This window comes from Ipomoea nil, unplaced genomic scaffold (genome assembly GCF_001879475.1).
Source record: "Ipomoea nil cultivar Tokyo-kokei standard unplaced genomic scaffold, Asagao_1.1 scaffold2283, whole genome shotgun sequence".
Lineage (NCBI taxonomy): Eukaryota > Viridiplantae > Streptophyta > Magnoliopsida > Solanales > Convolvulaceae > Ipomoea > Ipomoea nil.
The window spans coordinates 2,542,777-2,561,303 of NW_017618711.1; the positions used below are offsets into that span (position 1 = coordinate 2,542,777).

Genomic DNA, 18,527 nt, shown 5'->3' on the forward strand with positions numbered 1-18,527 from the left:
AAATATATAACACTTCTTAATTAAAATATATTTTAATTTTTTCTTAAGTCAACAAGTATTACTACATTTTTTTTGGAAGTATTACTTTTTTCTTGGCGTACAAATATTAGTGAAGTGTAATACTTTATAGTAAAAAGTGCAATATGTATTGATTTATATATTAAGAAAAAAAAGTTTACATTCTATCTAAAATTAAAATTAAACTTATTATCCTTCTTGATCAACATGAGATGGTCAAACGCAAAACCAACCATTCAATATATAGGAGTATAAATAAATATGTGCAAGCAAAGCAACAGTATTATATTGCTAATAATATAATATATACACCGTCTAATCTTTGAGTTAATTCTGGTAGATTATCCAATCTAATTTGATAAGCAAAATATATTTTTATTTAATCTGTCTTTTGTTTTTTGTTTTCCCAACAGCTAACTGAAAGGTTGACTTTATTAATTAAATTATATTTTCATGCGGACTGTACCTATATAAACCCTTGAAAGGGAGTTGTTTCTTCCATTCATACATAGCACAGTCAACAAAAAACATTATTTTTGTGAGAATTAAGGTTTTGAGAGCTGAGAATTTAAGATGAGGAACAATGAAGTTAGACTAAACAGCGGTTACACCATGCCGGTTTTTGGTTTTGGGACTTACTCTGCTGAAAATGATAGAGAGACAACAGAGAAAGCGGTCCAAATGGCACTCCAGGTATGTATGTATATATGCATGTGTGTATATGAATAATTGAATTTAAACCCTCCCCTCCCACATCGTAAACTCTTTCATTAAGAATTCCTTTTGGATGGTGAGAAAAACCCGCAATTATGACCTGAAAATGTGCACTAGATAAATCTTGCCCCTATCACCTTAGCCAACAAAATTTCACAAAGGTATACCAGCCTAGAATGCCCTGACCAGCTCAAACTAAGAAGACTAATAGACCACTCCCGTAGGGAGTAGAACTTGTTTGAGGTTGACCAACATAACCTGACCAACTTGACTGGATTGTCACTAGTAGTAGTACTTGTCTGGGGTTGACCAACTTGGTTGGTATCGCCACTAGTAATATATAGGAGTTCCTTGTCACACTAAGTATATATACATACATATTTTTTGTGTAAACCATGAGGTGGTCCGGGTCTTTCTCAGTCAGTGTAACGGTCCAGGTCCACCCGACTAATAATCCTCGTTCGCTTCGAGATGCACGAGAGCTGACCCAAAGAGAATCGTCACTTGTGGGAATTGAACCCGGGTTATCCCGGAATTCTCCCCCCACAACATACACATACATATATATATGTTGTTGTGTAACATACATTATGTTTTTGTTGGTGTGAATGGATGGGAGCAGATGGGATACAGACACTTTGATACTGCAAAGATATATGGGTCGGAGCCATGGCTGGGCAATGCATTGAGAAAGGCAATCTCTAAGGGAGTGATTGAGAGAGAAGACATCTTTGTTACCTCCAAACTTTGGTCAAGTGATCACACTGATCCTCTTTCTGCTCTCAACCAAACCCTATTGTAAGTCAACTCATTCACTTCTTTTTTTACTATTTGTAGTAATAGAATATTGCCATGTGTCCATATATATAGATTTAAACTCCAAACCTGAAGGCCCCGGCCTATTCTCTGTCCGGGTATTACAAGAGGAGGTAAATTGTCAGATGTGTACGCAGTGTAACTGCTTATTTTTAACCCCCGAGCTTGTGATTCGGGTATTTGCTGGTATCTACACCCGAACTGAACCTTTCAGTCACTGAGTTATGCCGATGGCCATGTGTTTATTATATTGCAGGAGGCTAGGGATGGAGTATGTAGACTTGTATCTGGTGCATTGGCCAGTGGGTTTGAAGAAGTGGGCAAATTACCCAGTGCCTAATGAAGAAGACTTTGATGAGGAGTTTGACATGGAAGCCACGTGGCGTGGGATGGAGAAATGTCTTCAAATGGGGCTTTGCAAGTCCATTGGTGTCAGCAATTTCTCCACTGCTAAGATTCTAAGCCTCCTCAACTTTGCCACTGTCCCTCCTGCTGTTAATCAGGTTAAATTAATTCATTTCTCCATCTGTTTAATTATTTTATTTATTTGTGTTACAAAAATACTAAACATATAGGATGTATTCATTCAATTTTTACTCCTTCAAATACTTCCTCAGAAGCAGTATATGTATAGTATCATTGGCCATGGAATCAAATTTATTAAATTAAAAAAAAAATGATGATTTAACCAATTATTAAATGGCGGCCTAGCTAGTTATAACCTAATATATCTTGAATTGTTGTTGTTTACTTAAAAAAGTTAGATGGAAACTTATCCATAAAGTATTCACAATTCTTACTATTTGAAGTATCCTCACCATGGTTGTGAGATTAATTTGGAATTATCTTGAATTAGGTTGCTCTTACTATGGTCAATTTTTGGTCCGTGTATAATGTCAAATATCTACTTTGACATAGCTGCTTAAGAAATAAAATTAAAAAAAAAAAAATCTACAATTAAGCTTACATTCCTTCATATCTCTTTCTATCTTACCTAAAATTCATCAGTTTTTCTTCTCAAACCACGCACCACCATTGAAGAAAGCAAGAATCTTCCTTCCTCCATTAATTTTACAACTTTCCCCCAAATTTCTTTGATTACCAAAGTTGCAATCCAATTTTTACTTCTCTTTCCTAATTAATTGAGCATGATTATGACAAAATCGTTCAAAATCTTTGACATAATCCAATTTTCTTCTCGATCAAATTTTCAATTTTTATGTATTAATCGGCTAAATTAAGATCTCATTATTTACAAGAATAGAGCCATAAAAATTCAAAAGATGGTCCTGTGCTCACAGAGTTGACTCTTATTTGTGAAAAAGTCAACCAATTTCAAAGCTACCAAATAAAAAAAAAAAAAAAAAAATTGTTATTGATTGGACACGCGGCCACCTCCCAACAAAAAAATAAAATTAAAAATTGCCTACCTAAGTATGTAGTTGTTAGTAATAAAATAAGTTAGATTGCATGTGCTAATTAATTAATGTGGTCCCAATAAATTGAAATTGAAAATAATAAATGGTAAAATTAATTAATGTGCAGGTGGAAATGCATCCGATGTGGAGACAAAGAAAGCTAAGGGAAGTGTGTGGGGAGCATAGGATCCATGTAAGTGCATATTCCCCTCTAGGTGGCCATGGAAATGCCTGGGGAACAACTGCTGTCTTGGATAATCCCATCATACAATCCATTGCCTTCAAACACAATGCTACTCCAGCTCAGGTACGGTCATTCAAAGTTAGTTGTACAGTTGCACAGTTGATAATGAACCAGATCGGACCATTGATATCTAATTTTTAATGGATAAGATCTGTCTACACGAACTCATGAGAAGAAGTGGACTCACTTGAATAGGAGGCAATATATATATATATATATATATATATATATATATATATATATATATATATATATATTCCCTTCAAATGTGCCCTTTGGAAAAGGGTAAGAGAAAGGTTAGATGGTTAAATCGTACCACTCCAATTACATTATTTCTATTGAATTCTTACCTCACCATTCACATTCAGATTTTCTATAATTAGATGGACCACTTCAATCGCTCCAACCATAATTTATCTAAATAACCTTCTGAAGAAGTGATTCTAATAGCTCTTCTAAACACACTCACGAAGAAAAAGAAAATAATGGAATGATGGTTTCTAAAAGATGGTGATAAAATTTTGCATTCCAAACATAGAGAAATCTTATTATTCTTTTCAAGATTTAAAAATTGAACTAGCATTGACATTGTTGTTTATATCTTTGTTTAAGGTTGCTCTGAAATGGGGTTTATCAAAGGGAAGTAGTGTAATCGTGAAGAGCTTCAATTCACGGAGGCTGAAGGAGAACATAGGAGCCATGGATCTGGATTTGCACGATCAAGATTTACTTGACATTGAAAAGATGGAGGAAAGGAAAGTAATGAGGGGAGAATTCCTTGCTAATGGAACCTCCAGTCCCTATAGAAACATTATGGAATTATGGGATGATGAGATTTGATCATTTTATGTACTACTTTCAAACCTTATAAATTTATAATCATTCTCCCACTTGCATATCTGCGTCTGATCTGCCTGGAATATTTTCTACGGAGTTTTTTTTTATTTAAAAAAAATATCACTGGTCAATAAACAAAACAAGCCAATTCAATTAAATGCTTGGCTAACATTTTGATATATAATGATGGTTGCCAATGACCTTATGGTCTATTGACTCGACTCTCATATGAGAAATCATGAATTCAAGCCTCAATAAAGTCAATATTGACTCTTTGTGCTTAAGAAAGTAGTTATGAACCAATATTGCATTCTAACTAACAGAGTTAGTAATACTCACCAAAAAAAAAAAAAAATTAAATAAATGATTGTTATATTGGAAAGAACCACCCAACACCAAAACCTCTGCAATTACATAGTAAAGCATACCAACTAATCATTTCATAATCTTTTTAATTCATGGTTGGATAAAATTTGAAGCCAAATTAAATTTTTAGAAAGGGTTTAATCACCCGCGAAATAACAACAAACCAAATCAACCAACTGTTAATCATTGAAGGCCAAAAAAAAAAACCTTTATGAAGCATGTTGAATATGAAGGAAGATATCCCAGAGTCAACCAGTGATAACATGTTGTCTAGCACTCTAGCTTAAAAATTCTCTGGGTGAGGTGATGTCCCTACTCCTATGACAGCATATTACACAACCAATATACTTCAAAATTACAATCTTGCGAAGAACATCCAGCAGCAACCTACTGATTTCGTACAAAAATCTCTTCATATCTTTCCGATACTGCTAAGTATATACAAACGGGCACTTCCATATGAGATGGTATAAAATGCAAGCACTTGCAAAAAAGCCAATAATAGCCTTGGAGTTCATATACTATGGTTATACATCTTTGAGGAAATACCTTCCGATGATCACAGGTGCAGTCCAAAGCAATCTAGTCTGAAGCAGCCTGCCCGCTATTTCCATTGGGAACAGATGATATCCCTTCTTCTATGCGCTGAAAAACAGGGGAAAGGTTAGGAAAGCACACTGATGAGCCCAAGCTTATTACTGGTCAATGGACAAACTGGAGAATCACCTGCAAAAGATAATTATGCAGCCAATCCAGTGCTTGGGGAAATGCAGCAGCTGATGTGTTAACAACTGTCAAACCCTGTCATTAAGGAATGCAGCTGGTGGTTAAGAAACAATTAGCCAAAGTTACCTATCTAAATAATCTTAACTGAAAACAACTGCATTAGGGGTCTACTGTTATGATTGACCAGGATCCCAGGCACACCATTGGCAATCTAACCAGTGCCAGAGTAACTTATTCACACTGCTATTTTATGTGCCCAAAAAAGAAGGAAAAAAAAAAAAAAAACAGAATACATATTGTATTTTGGAGAACCAATCTTTATTCATTTTTTAAACCTTGGTTTCATATTAACACTTGTGTTAAGAATTCTCCCCATCTCGCACATTATATCAAGATACTACCTTTGATTTTAGTTGTATGCAATATCAATATCTTGTTCCTGTGGGTTCATGTACTTGTTGGTATTCAGTTCTCAGGTAACTTCTCATTGAATATGCGAGATTAATAGGTGATGTATCAGTCTATGGCGAATCCTGGGTGCGTAATGTCGTAATATCCTAGATATTCTTATCAGATGGAGTATTCCACATGTAAATCATTTTCTCTAGAAATTTGAATAATTATGTGATGATAAATTTCTAAATTCCAAGTCATACTCACATGATAATAAGGTATACAGGCAAGCACTACCACAAGTGGAAAGACATACCTGTGACTCAAATGAACAAAGGTAATCCTGAATGATTTTTAAGTTGCTCCTTAGCTTATCTTTGTCCTGAGAAAGATTCAAAGATAAAAATTTACCAATAATAGGGTACATGTGTGTGTGCTCATGGACTCTAAAAGAGCTTATGCCTATAAACATGCAGAGCTCAGTTGCAATAAGAAGGTGCCTCTAATATTATTGCCTAAAATACAATCCACAAAGAGATTAACAAGGATGTTAAGCATAATTAGATATAGAACCTGGACTGGATATTTGTCTCCATTTGTACGAGTTGATATCCACTCCTCGAGCATTGCCTGCATAATAGGAGAACTTAAAATTATCAGAATAAATAGAATATGGCACGAAACATGTGTTTAAAGCACTTTTAGTGTGTTTGTGTATTCCTTTTCAGTAACCAAAATAGCTGCCTCCATAAGGAAGAATATATTACTATTATATATTAGGACTCTATTATTATTAGTATTCGTTACCTATTGTTACTAGTATTAGTCTTGTATTAGGTTTGCTATTCGCTACTATATATATTCATGTACAGACTTATTATTTGATTCATCCAGAAATATTATATCCTCATCTGGTATCAGCAGGTTCTTTTTCTCTCTCTATGGCGCACCTCGGTTCTGATGGCGGTTCTGTTGGAAGTTTTGAACGGACTGTTTCTGAGGCTGCGCTTGTGGCACCCCTGCAGTCCGGGGTGTCGTTTTCTTCGGCTCATCACTTCGTTTCCATCAAATTGACATCCCGTAATTTTTTGTTTTGGCGCACTCAGCTTCTTCCGTTCCTGGATGGCCAAGAATTATTGGGTTTTGTCGATGGAACGTCTGTGTGTCCCCCGTTTACTGCGATTACGGTACCTTCTGCCGAGGAGGCTGCTGCTGCCGTGTCTTCGTCGGCCGTATCGTCCGCCGCTCGGAGTGCATGGCTTCGTCAAGATAAGGTCGTGCTCTCCTTGTTGATCTCGTCCTTGTCCGACGAGATGATGCATCTTGCCATCGGTAAAACCTCCTCTCGGCATTTGTGGGTGGCGATCGAACAGGTCCTTGGTTCGACGACTCGGGCCCGTGCTCTTCGGTTGGTGGGCGAACTGCAAGGATTGCGGCAGGGGGATGCTTCGATCCCGGATTATCTTGGGCGTGCTCAGGTGCTTATTGAGGATTTGGCACTTGCCGGCCGTCCGGTGACACTAGAAGATCAGAATATGTATATATTCCGGGGCTTGCGGTCCGAATATCGCCCTTTGGTGGCGTCGCTGACGAGGGGTGCTCCGGTGTCTTTACCCGAGTTATCCGATTTTCCTGTTTCGCAGGCCTTTATATGTGCGGATGATGGTGGTGACGTTGCTGCTGCTCCGGTCGCCATGGCGGCTCAGCGAGGTGGAGGTCGCTCGGGCGGGCAGCAGCGTGGCGGCGGCAATCGAGGCCGAGGTCGTGGCAAGGGCCGAGGCCGCGGTCGAGGTGGCGCCGGGGCTGTCCAGTGCCAGATCTGCTCCGGCAAAGGCCACTCGGCCGCTTCGTGCTATCGTCGTTATGATGGCGCTCCGGGGCCGCGGGCACATGTTGCATATTCTGTTGATGATTCGGCTTCGGTTAATCCTCAGCAGTGGTTTCCTGACACTGGTGCGTCGAATCATGCCACTCCGGATCCGTCTTTAATGTCCTCGGCGGTTCCTTATAATGGTCCGGATCATCTTCGTGTTGGTGACGGTAAGTGTTTACCTATTGTTAGTACTGGTTCATCTTCGTTAGCCGCATCTAAAACACTGTTTCGATTGTCTGATGTTCTTCATGTTCCTGGGCTTTCTGCGTCTTTATTGTCTGTGCAACGGTTTGCTCGTGATAATAATGTCTTTTTTGAGTTTCACCCTGATTGTTTCTTTGTGAAGGATCGTTCAACCAAGGAAGTTCTATATAAAGGGCCGGCTTCGGGGGGTCTCTATTCTTGGCCTGTCTCTCGTTCAAGTCCCGCTGCGTTTGTGGCCTCTCGAGTCTCCTCTGACGTGTGGCATAGCCGGTTGGGTCATCCTCACCCGCGTGTCTTGCTGCAGATTTTAAATTCATGTTCTATTCAGTCTAGTTTTAGTGATACTTCGGAATTGTGTCGTGCTTGTATGCTTGGGAAATCCTCACGGTTTCCCTTGCCTCGTGTCAATACTACTACGTCTCATGTTTTAGAACTTATATATACTGATATTTGGGGCCCAGCGCCTTTTCTTTCCGTCAATGGCTTTCGTTATTTTGTTTTGTTTGTTGATGACTATACGCGCTATGTATGGTTTTATCCTATGCGTTTGAAAACTGATGTGTATGCTATCTTCGAGCAGTTTCGGTCACTAGTTGAGCGTTCATATGGTCGTAAGATTGTCTCTATTCAATCTGATTTAGGGGGAGAGTATAAACGGTTGCACCGTACTTTTGTCTCTTTGGGTATTAATCATAGGCAGTCTTGTGCCTATACCCATGAGCAGAATGGTAGAGTTGAGCGTCGGCATCGTCACGTTGTGGAAACGGGTTTGGCTCTTTTGGCCCAGGCTTCGGTTCCACAACGATATTGGGATTATGCCTTTGAGACTGCGGTCTATCTCATCAATAAGATGCCGACTCGGGTTTTGGATAATGATAGTCCTCATTCTCGGTTGCATCGTTCTAGTCCTTCTTACTCTTTCTTGCGTGTGTTTGGCTGTCTCTGTTATCCTCTGTTACGCCCGTATAATCGTAACAAGTTGCAGTATCGGTCTTCTCCGTGTGTGTTTCTTGGTTATCCGTCTTCGTTTCGTGGCTATCGTTGTTTTGATCCTGCTACTAACAAGGTATTCATTTGCCGTCATGTGCAGTTTGATGAAACCATATTTCCATTTGCTTCTTCTGTCCCCTCTCAGGTCTCTAGCTCTCGCCCGATTGAGCCGTGGGGTGTTGGCGCCGTTCAGGTTGGCGCGAGCTCCGGTGTTTGTTCTGCTGGGCCGGATCCTCGTCCGGAGATGGACACGGGTTCCGAGGCTGCTGGTGCTGCTTCTGATTCCCGCACCGAGACTGCCGTGGCTCCAGATGTGGCAGTCTCGGGTGCTCCTAAGGCGCCCAAGCGAGGTCGGCGCACGGTAAAACCGGTTCCACCTCGGTCTCATGTTATGGCGACTCGTTCTTTGGGGCCGACGCAGCATGTGGCTCTTATGACTGTTTCTGAGCCGACCTGTTATTCTCAGGCAGTTCGGTATCCGGAATGGCGTGAGGCCATGGATCTTGAGTTTAATGCCTTACTCCAGAATCACACTTGGCGTCTGGTTAGTCGCACACCTGGTATGAATGTTGTAGGCTGCAAATGGGTGTTCAGGACGAAGCGCAAGGCTGATGGCACGATTGAGCGACACAAGGCTCGGTTGGTGGCTAAGGGGTTCAATCAAGTCGCAGGACAGGACTTTTTTGAGACCTTCAGTCCTGTTGTAAAACCCACAACCGTGCGGCTTCTTCTCTCCTTGGCTGTCTCTCGCGATTGGGTAATTCGGCAGTTGGATGTTCACAACGCCTTTCTGAATGGTAATCTTGCAGAGACAGTCTACATGCGACAGCCGCCTGGCTATGAGGACTCGTCACGACCGGATGATGTATGCTTATTACAGAGGTCACTCTATGGTCTTAAGCAGGCTCCTCGCGCATGGTTTAACAGGTTACATGCTTTCTTGGTGTCAGTTGGTTTTTCACCTTCAAAGACTGATGTCTCTTTATTCATATACACTCGTGACTCTGTATCTTTATATGTGCTTGTTTATGTGGATGATATCCTTGTTATGGGATCTGATGCTTCGCGTGTTACTCGGCTTCTGACTGACTTAGCCTCGGAGTTCAAGATTCGTGACATGGGTGCTCCGTCCTTTTTTCTGGGCATTGAGACGGTCTCTCGTGGTGATGGTTTGTTTCTTTCTCAGCAGCGATACATGCGAGATATCTTGAGCCGTGCAGGTATGGTGGACTGCAAGCCGTTGGCTACTCCGATGCCTGTGACTCGACCCGTTTCTGAATCGGTGGTTCCTTATGCCGATCCCACGCAGTATCGCAGTCTTGCTGGGGCTCTGCAGTATCTTACTGTCACTCGCCCGGATTTATCTTTTGCTGTGAATCGGGTCTGTCAGCATATGCACTCCCCGACTACTGAGCATTGGGCAATGCTCAAACGTGTTCTGCGGTACGTTAAAGGCACTTTGCATTTTGATCTGTTTATTCGCCCATCCTCCTCTGTTGCAGTGCATGCTTTTTCGGATTCGGACTGGGCTGGGGACCCCGCTGACAGAAAGTCTACTAGCGGCTTTGCGGTTTTTCTTGGTGACAATCTGATCTCTTGGTTTTGCCGGAAGCAACATACGGTTGCTCGTTCGTCTACAGAGGCCGAGTACAAGGCACTAGCTGACGTGTCTGCTGAGGTCACCTGGTTGGTTTCTCTATTGCATGAACTTCGGTTGCCGTTGGCAGCTCCTCCCACTCTCTGGTGTGATAATCTGGGTGCAACTTATCTCTGTTCCAACCCGATGTTCCATGCTCGTACGAAACATGTGGAAATTGACTATCACTTTGTTCGTGACAAAGTGGCAAAGAAAGAGTTGCAGGTTAGCTTCATTTCTACTAAGGATCAGCTGGCTGACGTGTTCACTAAAGCTCTCCCTGGTCCGCGTTTCTCTACTCTGTGTGGCAAGCTCAATGTTGTAGCTAGTCCACCTTGTGCTTGAGGGGGAGTATTAGGACTCTATTATTATTAGTATTCGTTACCTATTGTTACTAGTATTAGTCTTGTATTAGGTTTGCTATTCGCTACTATATATATTCCTGTACAGACTTATTAGTTGATTCATTCAGAAATATTATATCCTCATCTTATAAACTAAGATCATATGTTCTCTCTTAACGAAAGCTCTAGACACCAGTAACACCACCAATACCCATAACCGGGTGAACCCAAAGTGGACCAAACAGACTCTAATACCATGTTATAAACTAAGATTGGGGGGTCACTCAATTGGGCTATAATGCACATGGGCCAAATCACACTAAAAGATTGAATCCAACCAATTAGCTAGTCTAACCCATGGCCTTATAAACCCATATGTTCTCTCATATTTTATCACTGTGGGACTCTTAACAATTACAAAGTTTAAGATAATATTAAAACAAGTGAGGATACCAACTTTTCCGGGAATAATTGATAGAAAACTTTTCACTCAAAAGAAAGTTATAGATCCAGAGAAGTAAATTGTAAAAAGAGTTCAGTCAGACCTCGTGATCAAATTCAGCCATCTTTAGAACTATATGGACAATAATTGGCTCAGCACCAGATTTTGCTCTTCTAAGAGCAGGCTTTTCATCAGCTGTTGAATACTTAACTGCTTTATCTGCATCAAGGTTAGAGAAATTATGTTGAGGAAATCTCAGATAGGAGATTATCAGTAGTAGTAAAACTGGAAGATGAACAAGCTGGCAGAATAAAAAGTAGCATTAACCTTTAGTTTCATTTAATAAAGATTCCAGAGCACCTGTTGCCTTATTTAACTCATCAGCAAAATCCTTTTTTCCTAAACTCACATTCTCAGAGTCACAATCTTTGTCATTGCTCAAACTATCAATTTCAGCAGAGGAATTACTATGGTTTTGAATTTCATTTTTGTCAACCACTGTATCAGACTTTGACCCTCCCCCCTCAGTTGATGGTGCAGCTGACGGTGATTTGTTCTCTTCATCCATCAGGTATATACTGGGATCTAAATGCATTCCCTGGCATAATTTTGCAATCAAAACAAGATCAGACTCAATCCTGAAATTCATCATTAGAAATAGAAGCAGAGACGCAATGATCAGTTCTTTATGTAGCAGCTTGGCACTTTTAGTCACAGTTTATCAGTTACAAGCAGGTGTGCATAAGCTTCTTAGAAACTTATACTATGAGACACCAATAACCAAGCATAGCATGCCCTACAGTAAATGCTAATCATATTTGGGATGAATGTTCATCACCATAAGGTTTATTACCTTGGAAAGAATGTTCACCATTGGGAAGTTCACTGCTTTTGAAATAAATATTGATGAAATGATGTTCATCAAGCTGTGAGTGTTATGTGAGCTGTTAACATAGGATACCAATCAATACTTCTTATCTTTCCTTTAGGCTTATATTCTTTTTAGAGACCTAATGTATTTAATTTAATTTGATTTATTAAAAAAAAAAAAAAAAACTGTTGTTAGTTACATCAATCCTTCCTAAAATCATCAAGTGAGGTTCTTATTATCTACAAAGTAACAGAACATTGAAAGCAAATGCAAACAATGCAGTACAAATCTTTGTGAGGGAAAAGAACTACAGGGCAGTTCGTGCATTCAGATTATACATTTATACCTCAATTATTATTGGTTTTCCATCTTTCATTGCTTTGTTTAAATCACCAGCCAAACCTGCACATGTATGGAAATAACTAGTGTCATGTTCTTGAAATACTCAAAAATAGTTACTTGTGAAAATAGCTACTCCATTACCTTTCCTAACTACTCTGCATTCTCGGCAAAATTCAGTTATTAGTTCATCAGAGGAGTTGAAATCTCGTGCCCATACAGGAGTAGATGACAAAGGTGCACTGTCATAAAATGATAGGAAAATAATGTTCCACCGTTGCATGGGACTCTCTAACTATTGATGAATAAGGTTCTCAATCTATAAAATAAAGGAAGTGACTGGGCATTCTGAAAGCATGAGTCAAATGCATCAAGAAGCTATAGCAAGAATATTCTGAGATTATCACATACTCTGTTGATGTCCGCAGTAATTCATACACCATTTCTGTCTGTCCATTAAAAAAAATTGAAAGAAGAAGAAGAAGCATACACATTAGACATGAGCATGTGAAGTTTTGCATTAACATGTTTGTAGAAAATATTTAGGCTGAAGATCAAAGTATAATATGAGAAGCAGATTTACCTTCAAGACATTTGGCAAGTTAAGCCTTTGTGCAAGCAGGGAAGAAATGGTGGACTTTCCAACACATGCAGTACCACATACCAGAATAACAAGAGGCACTCTTTGATGGTGAAATCTAATGGATCAAAGAAATTGTAAAATGAATCAGGCAGTTGAATATCATCTCTCTTCCCATTTAGTAAGAAAGTTGAACCTTATTTCAGAAACCCAACAAAAATGCTGATTTTAGTTCTAGTTATTGAATTTAATTTTAAAATATACATCATTTTATGGTGATTTCTGAAAGATTGAATGCCTTATATCAAATGGATCAATTTTCAAATGTGAGTGAGTTCAATGAGAGAGATAATTCAAAAATGATCAGAATATAAACCAATGCATCATATATAATACAGAAACGTATCATCTTTTGGTGCATTGTTAATTGACTTCTAATGATCTGTTTATTCTTCGTTTGGTATTGCATGAATGGTCTATCTACTGTAAGCTATGTTGGGAAGTAAAGGGTTACAACCATGGAGAAGAACAAAAGAATGTTGATGCACTGAAATTACTGTTGGAAGATACAATATTTCATCCTACCTTTTTGTATGTTTTAGTGTAAATATATGCCACTATGGCACTATGTATCGACGCTTAAGCAATTTTAGAGAGTGGACCTTATGTAGGCTTTCTAAGCCTTTTTGCCTTAGCAGCACTCAGCATATTATGCAACCATGGAATAATGCCCCATATATAACATCAAATGGACCATACATGACCAATATCCAAATTCCAAAAGCCATTTGTTGGAATGACCAAAGCTATGAAAAACAAACAGAAAAGTAGAATTCCTATTATGATGCTGAAGAAAGAGAGCTGCTAAGTCAAAAATGTGGCACTACCTTCAGGTTTCGTACATTAAATAGAATTACATGACTTACTCAAGCAAAGAACTCAGATAAATAAAACAGAAAGAAAATAAAATAAAATTCAAATATCAAATATAATCTAACTAACCTTGTCATCATCTTGTAGCGGTTTATATACTCTTCCCCATAACCTCGACGCTCCATAAGCTGCAGACAACATCCAAGAGTAACTGTTAATTCCAAAAACTTCACAAACAAATGAAAGGTAAACAACATGCTCCCAAGTCCCAACTTGACAAATTAAGTTAAACAACCCAAAAGTTCTGAGATCCAAAAGAAAAAGAGCAGGGCAACCAAAATAAATAAATAAAAGAGAGAGTGAGAGAGAGAGGGCACAACTGCACAAGACAAACCTTGAACAAGTTTGCTTCCAAATCTGACTGTGACCTGGAAAACATTGACATACCACCAGATTCAGGTGGTCGCAAAAAAGAAAAAGAAGATGCAGTTCAAATAAAAATTTAATAAAAAAATTTAAAATTAAAAAAAGCAAAGATAACATACACATCAAGAAGGCTGTTATCCACAAGAAGCTTTTTAAGTTCAAGAGCAATTTTAATTGCCACATGATTCGGTATCTGTAATTCAAAAAGCCCATTTTAGTGAACCTTAAAACAATGCCAGAATGCTCTAGGACAGAATCCAAGCTAGCAATAAGTGAAAAAACAAGGTAACCTCAAGATCATGAAGATACATCATCATTGTGTTCATTTCAGAGTCATAGCTAACTGAATTTTCACAGGCTTATCTTCAACCATTTCAGTTATTTAAGATTAATCATAACCTGATAGCGAAAAAAACACTACAAGTAGTACCTGATGCATATTTTTGAATGATCGTAATCTTAATCACTCTTATTAATAAGTTAAAAAACAATAATCAAACTTAACAGCAACTAAATTTTCAGTAATCAAGAAAAGAAGATTGCGAACGAACCTTAGTGACAGTTAACATTCTGCTGAGCAAAAACCTCGAAAGAACATAGTAATGATTGGCATTCTCACCCAACCACACTTTCACCTGATAAAAACACAAGGAAATCAGAACCAATTGGATGGAAGATAATGAAAACGCATACAGGAAAGAGAGGAAAGGCGAGGAGAAGACCTTGACGAAATCATACTTGGAGGAAGCGTTACGACTGAAGTACCGAGCACTTGAGTTATTCAGCTTCGAAGCTTCAGCTTCAGCTCCAGAATGCTCTTCGCGTTCATCGTCTCCATCCGTGAACTTCTCTCCATTATCGCCATCCTCGCTAGGGCTTGCAGCCTTCATCTCTCTCCCTCCCCTCTGGCGTAGCAGAGGGAAAGAGTGAAATATACCAAGGAATTTATGCAATGATGCTTTTTTGCCTTTTACCCGAGTAGTCTAATCTCTTCGAAAACTGTTTAAATGGATTGGGATGGAAGACGTGTATTACCAATTTATCATATGATTTTTTTTTAGTACTAATTACTCTGTTACAATGCAGTATTTATTTATAATTATTTTTTTCGAACTTACTAAAGCACACAAGTCAATATAATTTTCATTGGGCTCGAATTCACAATTTTTTTCATATATGAAAAACAATTTGACGCCACTAGACCATAAGTCATTGACAAAAATGAGATGTGTATTATCATGTGATTGGAACTAATGTCAGGACTTAGAAGAGTATTTATTACTTATTATGTAAATGGCTTTTAATACAAATAGTTAAACATTAAATCATAATAATAAAATATAGGGAAAATTGCACTTTTTCCCCCTGAGTTATATACTTATAGCATTTTTGCCCCCTAAATTATTGAAGTGGTTGTTTTCCCCCCTGAAATGTTAAATGGACATATTTACCCTTCAACTAAATATTTAATTTATTTTTTTTCTCCAACAAATTATGACCATAATTTGGTTCAAACCAAACAAACACTATAGCAACCAAACCGAAATATTCCAATTACAATTTAGAATCGAAATCCGATATTTAGAGTTTATTAAAATCGTGAACCAGAACGGACGGTTCATGTTCCGAACTGAAAAAATAAAATACATATATTGTTGAATTTATACTATTTTAAAATAAAAAATAAAATTTTAAAATAAAGACGGTTCAAAATCGCGAATCGGATCCAGAATCGCCGGTTCACAGTTTAAGATTCAATTTTTTTGATACATAATTTTAATAAATTGACATTTAAATATTGGATTCTAGATCTGAATTATAACCGAAAACTATTAATTCGATTGCTATAGTATCCGGTTCAATTCAAACCGAACCGTGGTCATCCCTACGTATACACAATAATTTGTTGGAGAAGTAAAATAAATAAAATATTTACTTTAAGGGTATAAATGTCTATTGAATATATCAGGGGGGAAAAAGCACCACTTTTAGAATAACTGGGGGGGCTAATGTGCTTACCTAAATAATTGAGGGGGAAAAATTGCTATAAGTATATAACTCAGGGGTAAAAAGTGCCATTTTCCCTAAAATATACTTTAGCTTCGTTAGCTTTCTCTCAAGATCAAATTATGTATTGGGATTCTATCCCTCCAGACTCGATTGCAGATTTGATTCATTAATACAGTCATTTATTGGTTGGCTTTCAAAAAAAAATCATAATAATAAAATATATCTCTTATAAGTCATAATATCATCAAATCATAATCAAGCATTTGGGACATGTAAACCTATTAAGGAATATCCCTCCCTTTACCTCATCTATCCGTTTTCAAAGCAAGAACACTAAGGGACTTTTAAATTTGAAATTTAAATTTATCAATTATCAATTGTTAATTATAAATCTTCATTAATCCTCATCCTCTGAAAACGAAGATCAGACATATAGTCATTAGCATTAACTTATCTAAAAAGATTTTAGATATCACGTTTAAAAAAAAAAAAAAATTACTCAAAATTTTGAATACTTGACATAAAATTAAGATATCATTGTCCAAACATATGAGCACATGTGATGAGCAATTTTAAGAGCATGTTGTGTGGACTTGGATGGTTTTGGGTGATTATGCCTTGAAGTTATCCTCCATTAAGGGTAGTTATTAGATAGGCAGTTGGCTTGTAACCCTTCTTATATGTATAAACAACCACCTTTAGCCCCACATGGATGTTTTTCTTTTCTTTTTTGTTGATGAGAATTTGGCAAAAAGGAGTGGTGGCATTTTGCATTGCTCTGATCTTTGTGTAGAGTGTTTGTGAGTCTTGTGTGTATTTCGACTTTGAATATACAAGGTTGGTCCAGTTTGCATGTAATCTTGTGTCCCTTTTGTTAGTTGCCTAATTAAAGTCCTAAACACTTGATCTAAGTGTGTGGGTGTAGGTTAATTACCTCTGGATTAAGGTAGGTCATATGTCACATGGTTCGCTAATTAAGTCGAACAAAAGTTGGGCCATAGCAATAGGGGATTAGGGCCTCGTAGGGGTAGATAGATAGGTCAATAGCAAGATAGGTATGCATGTTGTTGTGGTAAATATATAGGTTAAGTAGAAATTTTTAGGTAATTATTGATGGTAAATATGTTTTCAGAGATATTTGTTTGTAAGTGAGCAGAGATAAATTGTGTTGCTATAGTCTCAATACAAAGTTAAAATGTGTCCCAGTCCCCTACTTGTTACATTGGTTCATCTTTTATACTGTGCAATGGTAACAACTATAATAATGGGTACTAACGGCCTCCTAATAAGTGCAACAGTTCCCCTCAATAAGTGTCCGGGTTCCTCAATAATTGTTCTTTCATGAGGCGGTATTGGACTCTAAGAATCATTCCACCTCTTCCTACTTCACTCTTAACCCTTACCAACTGACCATGTTGATTGCTTTTACTACTGCGGGTCAGTCCAGATGTGCTTCGGGTTGGATCTAGTACTTTTTCCCATTATCCTATCACTAGCCCCCCTACTCCATCCCGAGTTGAAAGCGTACACTACAAGAAAAATGCACATAGACAACGGTTATTAACCGTTGTCGTAGGGGTATACTTTCTGTTGTTGAAGCCGGTGTTGTTGTAAATCCCGCGCATAGACAACGGTTTTTTAACCGTTGTCTTTTCTAGAAACAACAACGGTTTTTTAACCGTTGTCTATTAAGTGTTGTTGAAGCCGGTGTTGTTGTAAGTCACGCACATAGACAACGGTTAATAACCGTTGTCTTTTCTAGAAACGACAACGGTTTTTTAACCGTTGTCTATTAAGTGTTGTTAAAAGTCACGCACATAGACAACAGTTAATAACCGTTGTCTTTTCTAGAAACGACAACGGTTTTTTAACCGTTGTCTATTAAGTGTTGTTGAAACCGGTGTTGTTAAAAGTCACGCAATAGACAACGGTTATTAACCGTTGTCTTTTCTACCAACGACAACGGTTTTTTAACCGTTGTCTATTAAATGTTGTTGAAATCGATGTTGTTAAAAGTCACGCAATAGACAACGGTTATTAACCGTTGTCTTTTCTACCAACGACAACGGTTTTTTAACCGTTGTCCATTAAGTGTTGTTAAGTCACGCAATAGACAACGGTTATTAACCGTTGTCTTTTCTACCAACGACAACGGTTTTTTAACCGTTGTCTATTAAGTGTTGTTGAAACCGGTGTTGTTAAAAGTGACACCCATAAACTGTTGTCTTTTGTAGAAAAGACAACAGTTTCAAACTGTTGTCTATTATAAAATAGACAACGGTTTTTAACCGTTGTCTCAACCCATTTTTAACCTGCTTAAATTTTAATCATATAAAAAAAAATCAATTTATCCATTCACCATGCATGGCCAAGTGTAGTTACATAATTTTGAAGAAGCTAAGCAAGA

General features: G+C 38.1%; 2 protein-coding genes across 4 annotated transcripts; one reads left to right on the forward strand and one right to left on the reverse strand.

The window, feature by feature from the left end:
* Nucleotides 1-546: 546 nt before the first annotated feature.
* Nucleotides 547-4,209, forward strand: LOC109151248 (aldo-keto reductase family 4 member C9). The gene is made up of 5 exons (XM_019299169.1): nt 547-711; nt 1,355-1,530; nt 1,805-2,051; nt 3,094-3,273; nt 3,823-4,209. Exons 1-5 carry the CDS (start codon nt 592-594, stop codon nt 4,048-4,050), a joined length of 951 nt encoding a protein of 316 aa, XP_019154714.1. The 5' UTR covers nt 547-591; the 3' UTR covers nt 4,051-4,209.
* A 399-nt stretch (nt 4,210-4,608) lies between these two features.
* Nucleotides 4,609-15,081, reverse strand: LOC109151396. 3 transcript variants are annotated; one of them, XM_019299410.1, is made up of 16 exons: nt 14,833-15,081; nt 14,662-14,745; nt 14,230-14,303; nt 14,079-14,112; nt 13,814-13,872; nt 12,815-12,929; nt 12,643-12,680; nt 12,376-12,473; nt 12,239-12,294; nt 11,349-11,619; nt 11,125-11,240; nt 6,106-6,162; nt 5,849-5,914; nt 5,140-5,214; nt 4,963-5,058; nt 4,609-4,841 (listed from the first exon to the last, which is right to left on the reverse strand). In XM_019299410.1, exons 1-15 carry the CDS (start codon nt 14,998-15,000, stop codon nt 4,996-4,998), a joined length of 1,374 nt encoding a protein of 457 aa, XP_019154955.1. In that variant the 5' UTR covers nt 15,001-15,081; the 3' UTR covers nt 4,609-4,841; nt 4,963-4,995. The 3 variants fall into 3 exon arrangements, with proteins under 3 accessions (XP_019154955.1, XP_019154956.1, XP_019154954.1); XM_019299411.1 differs by having other exon boundaries at nt 4,609-4,844; XM_019299409.1 differs by having other exon boundaries at nt 4,609-5,058.
* Between the last annotated feature and the right edge of the window lie 3,446 nt (nt 15,082-18,527).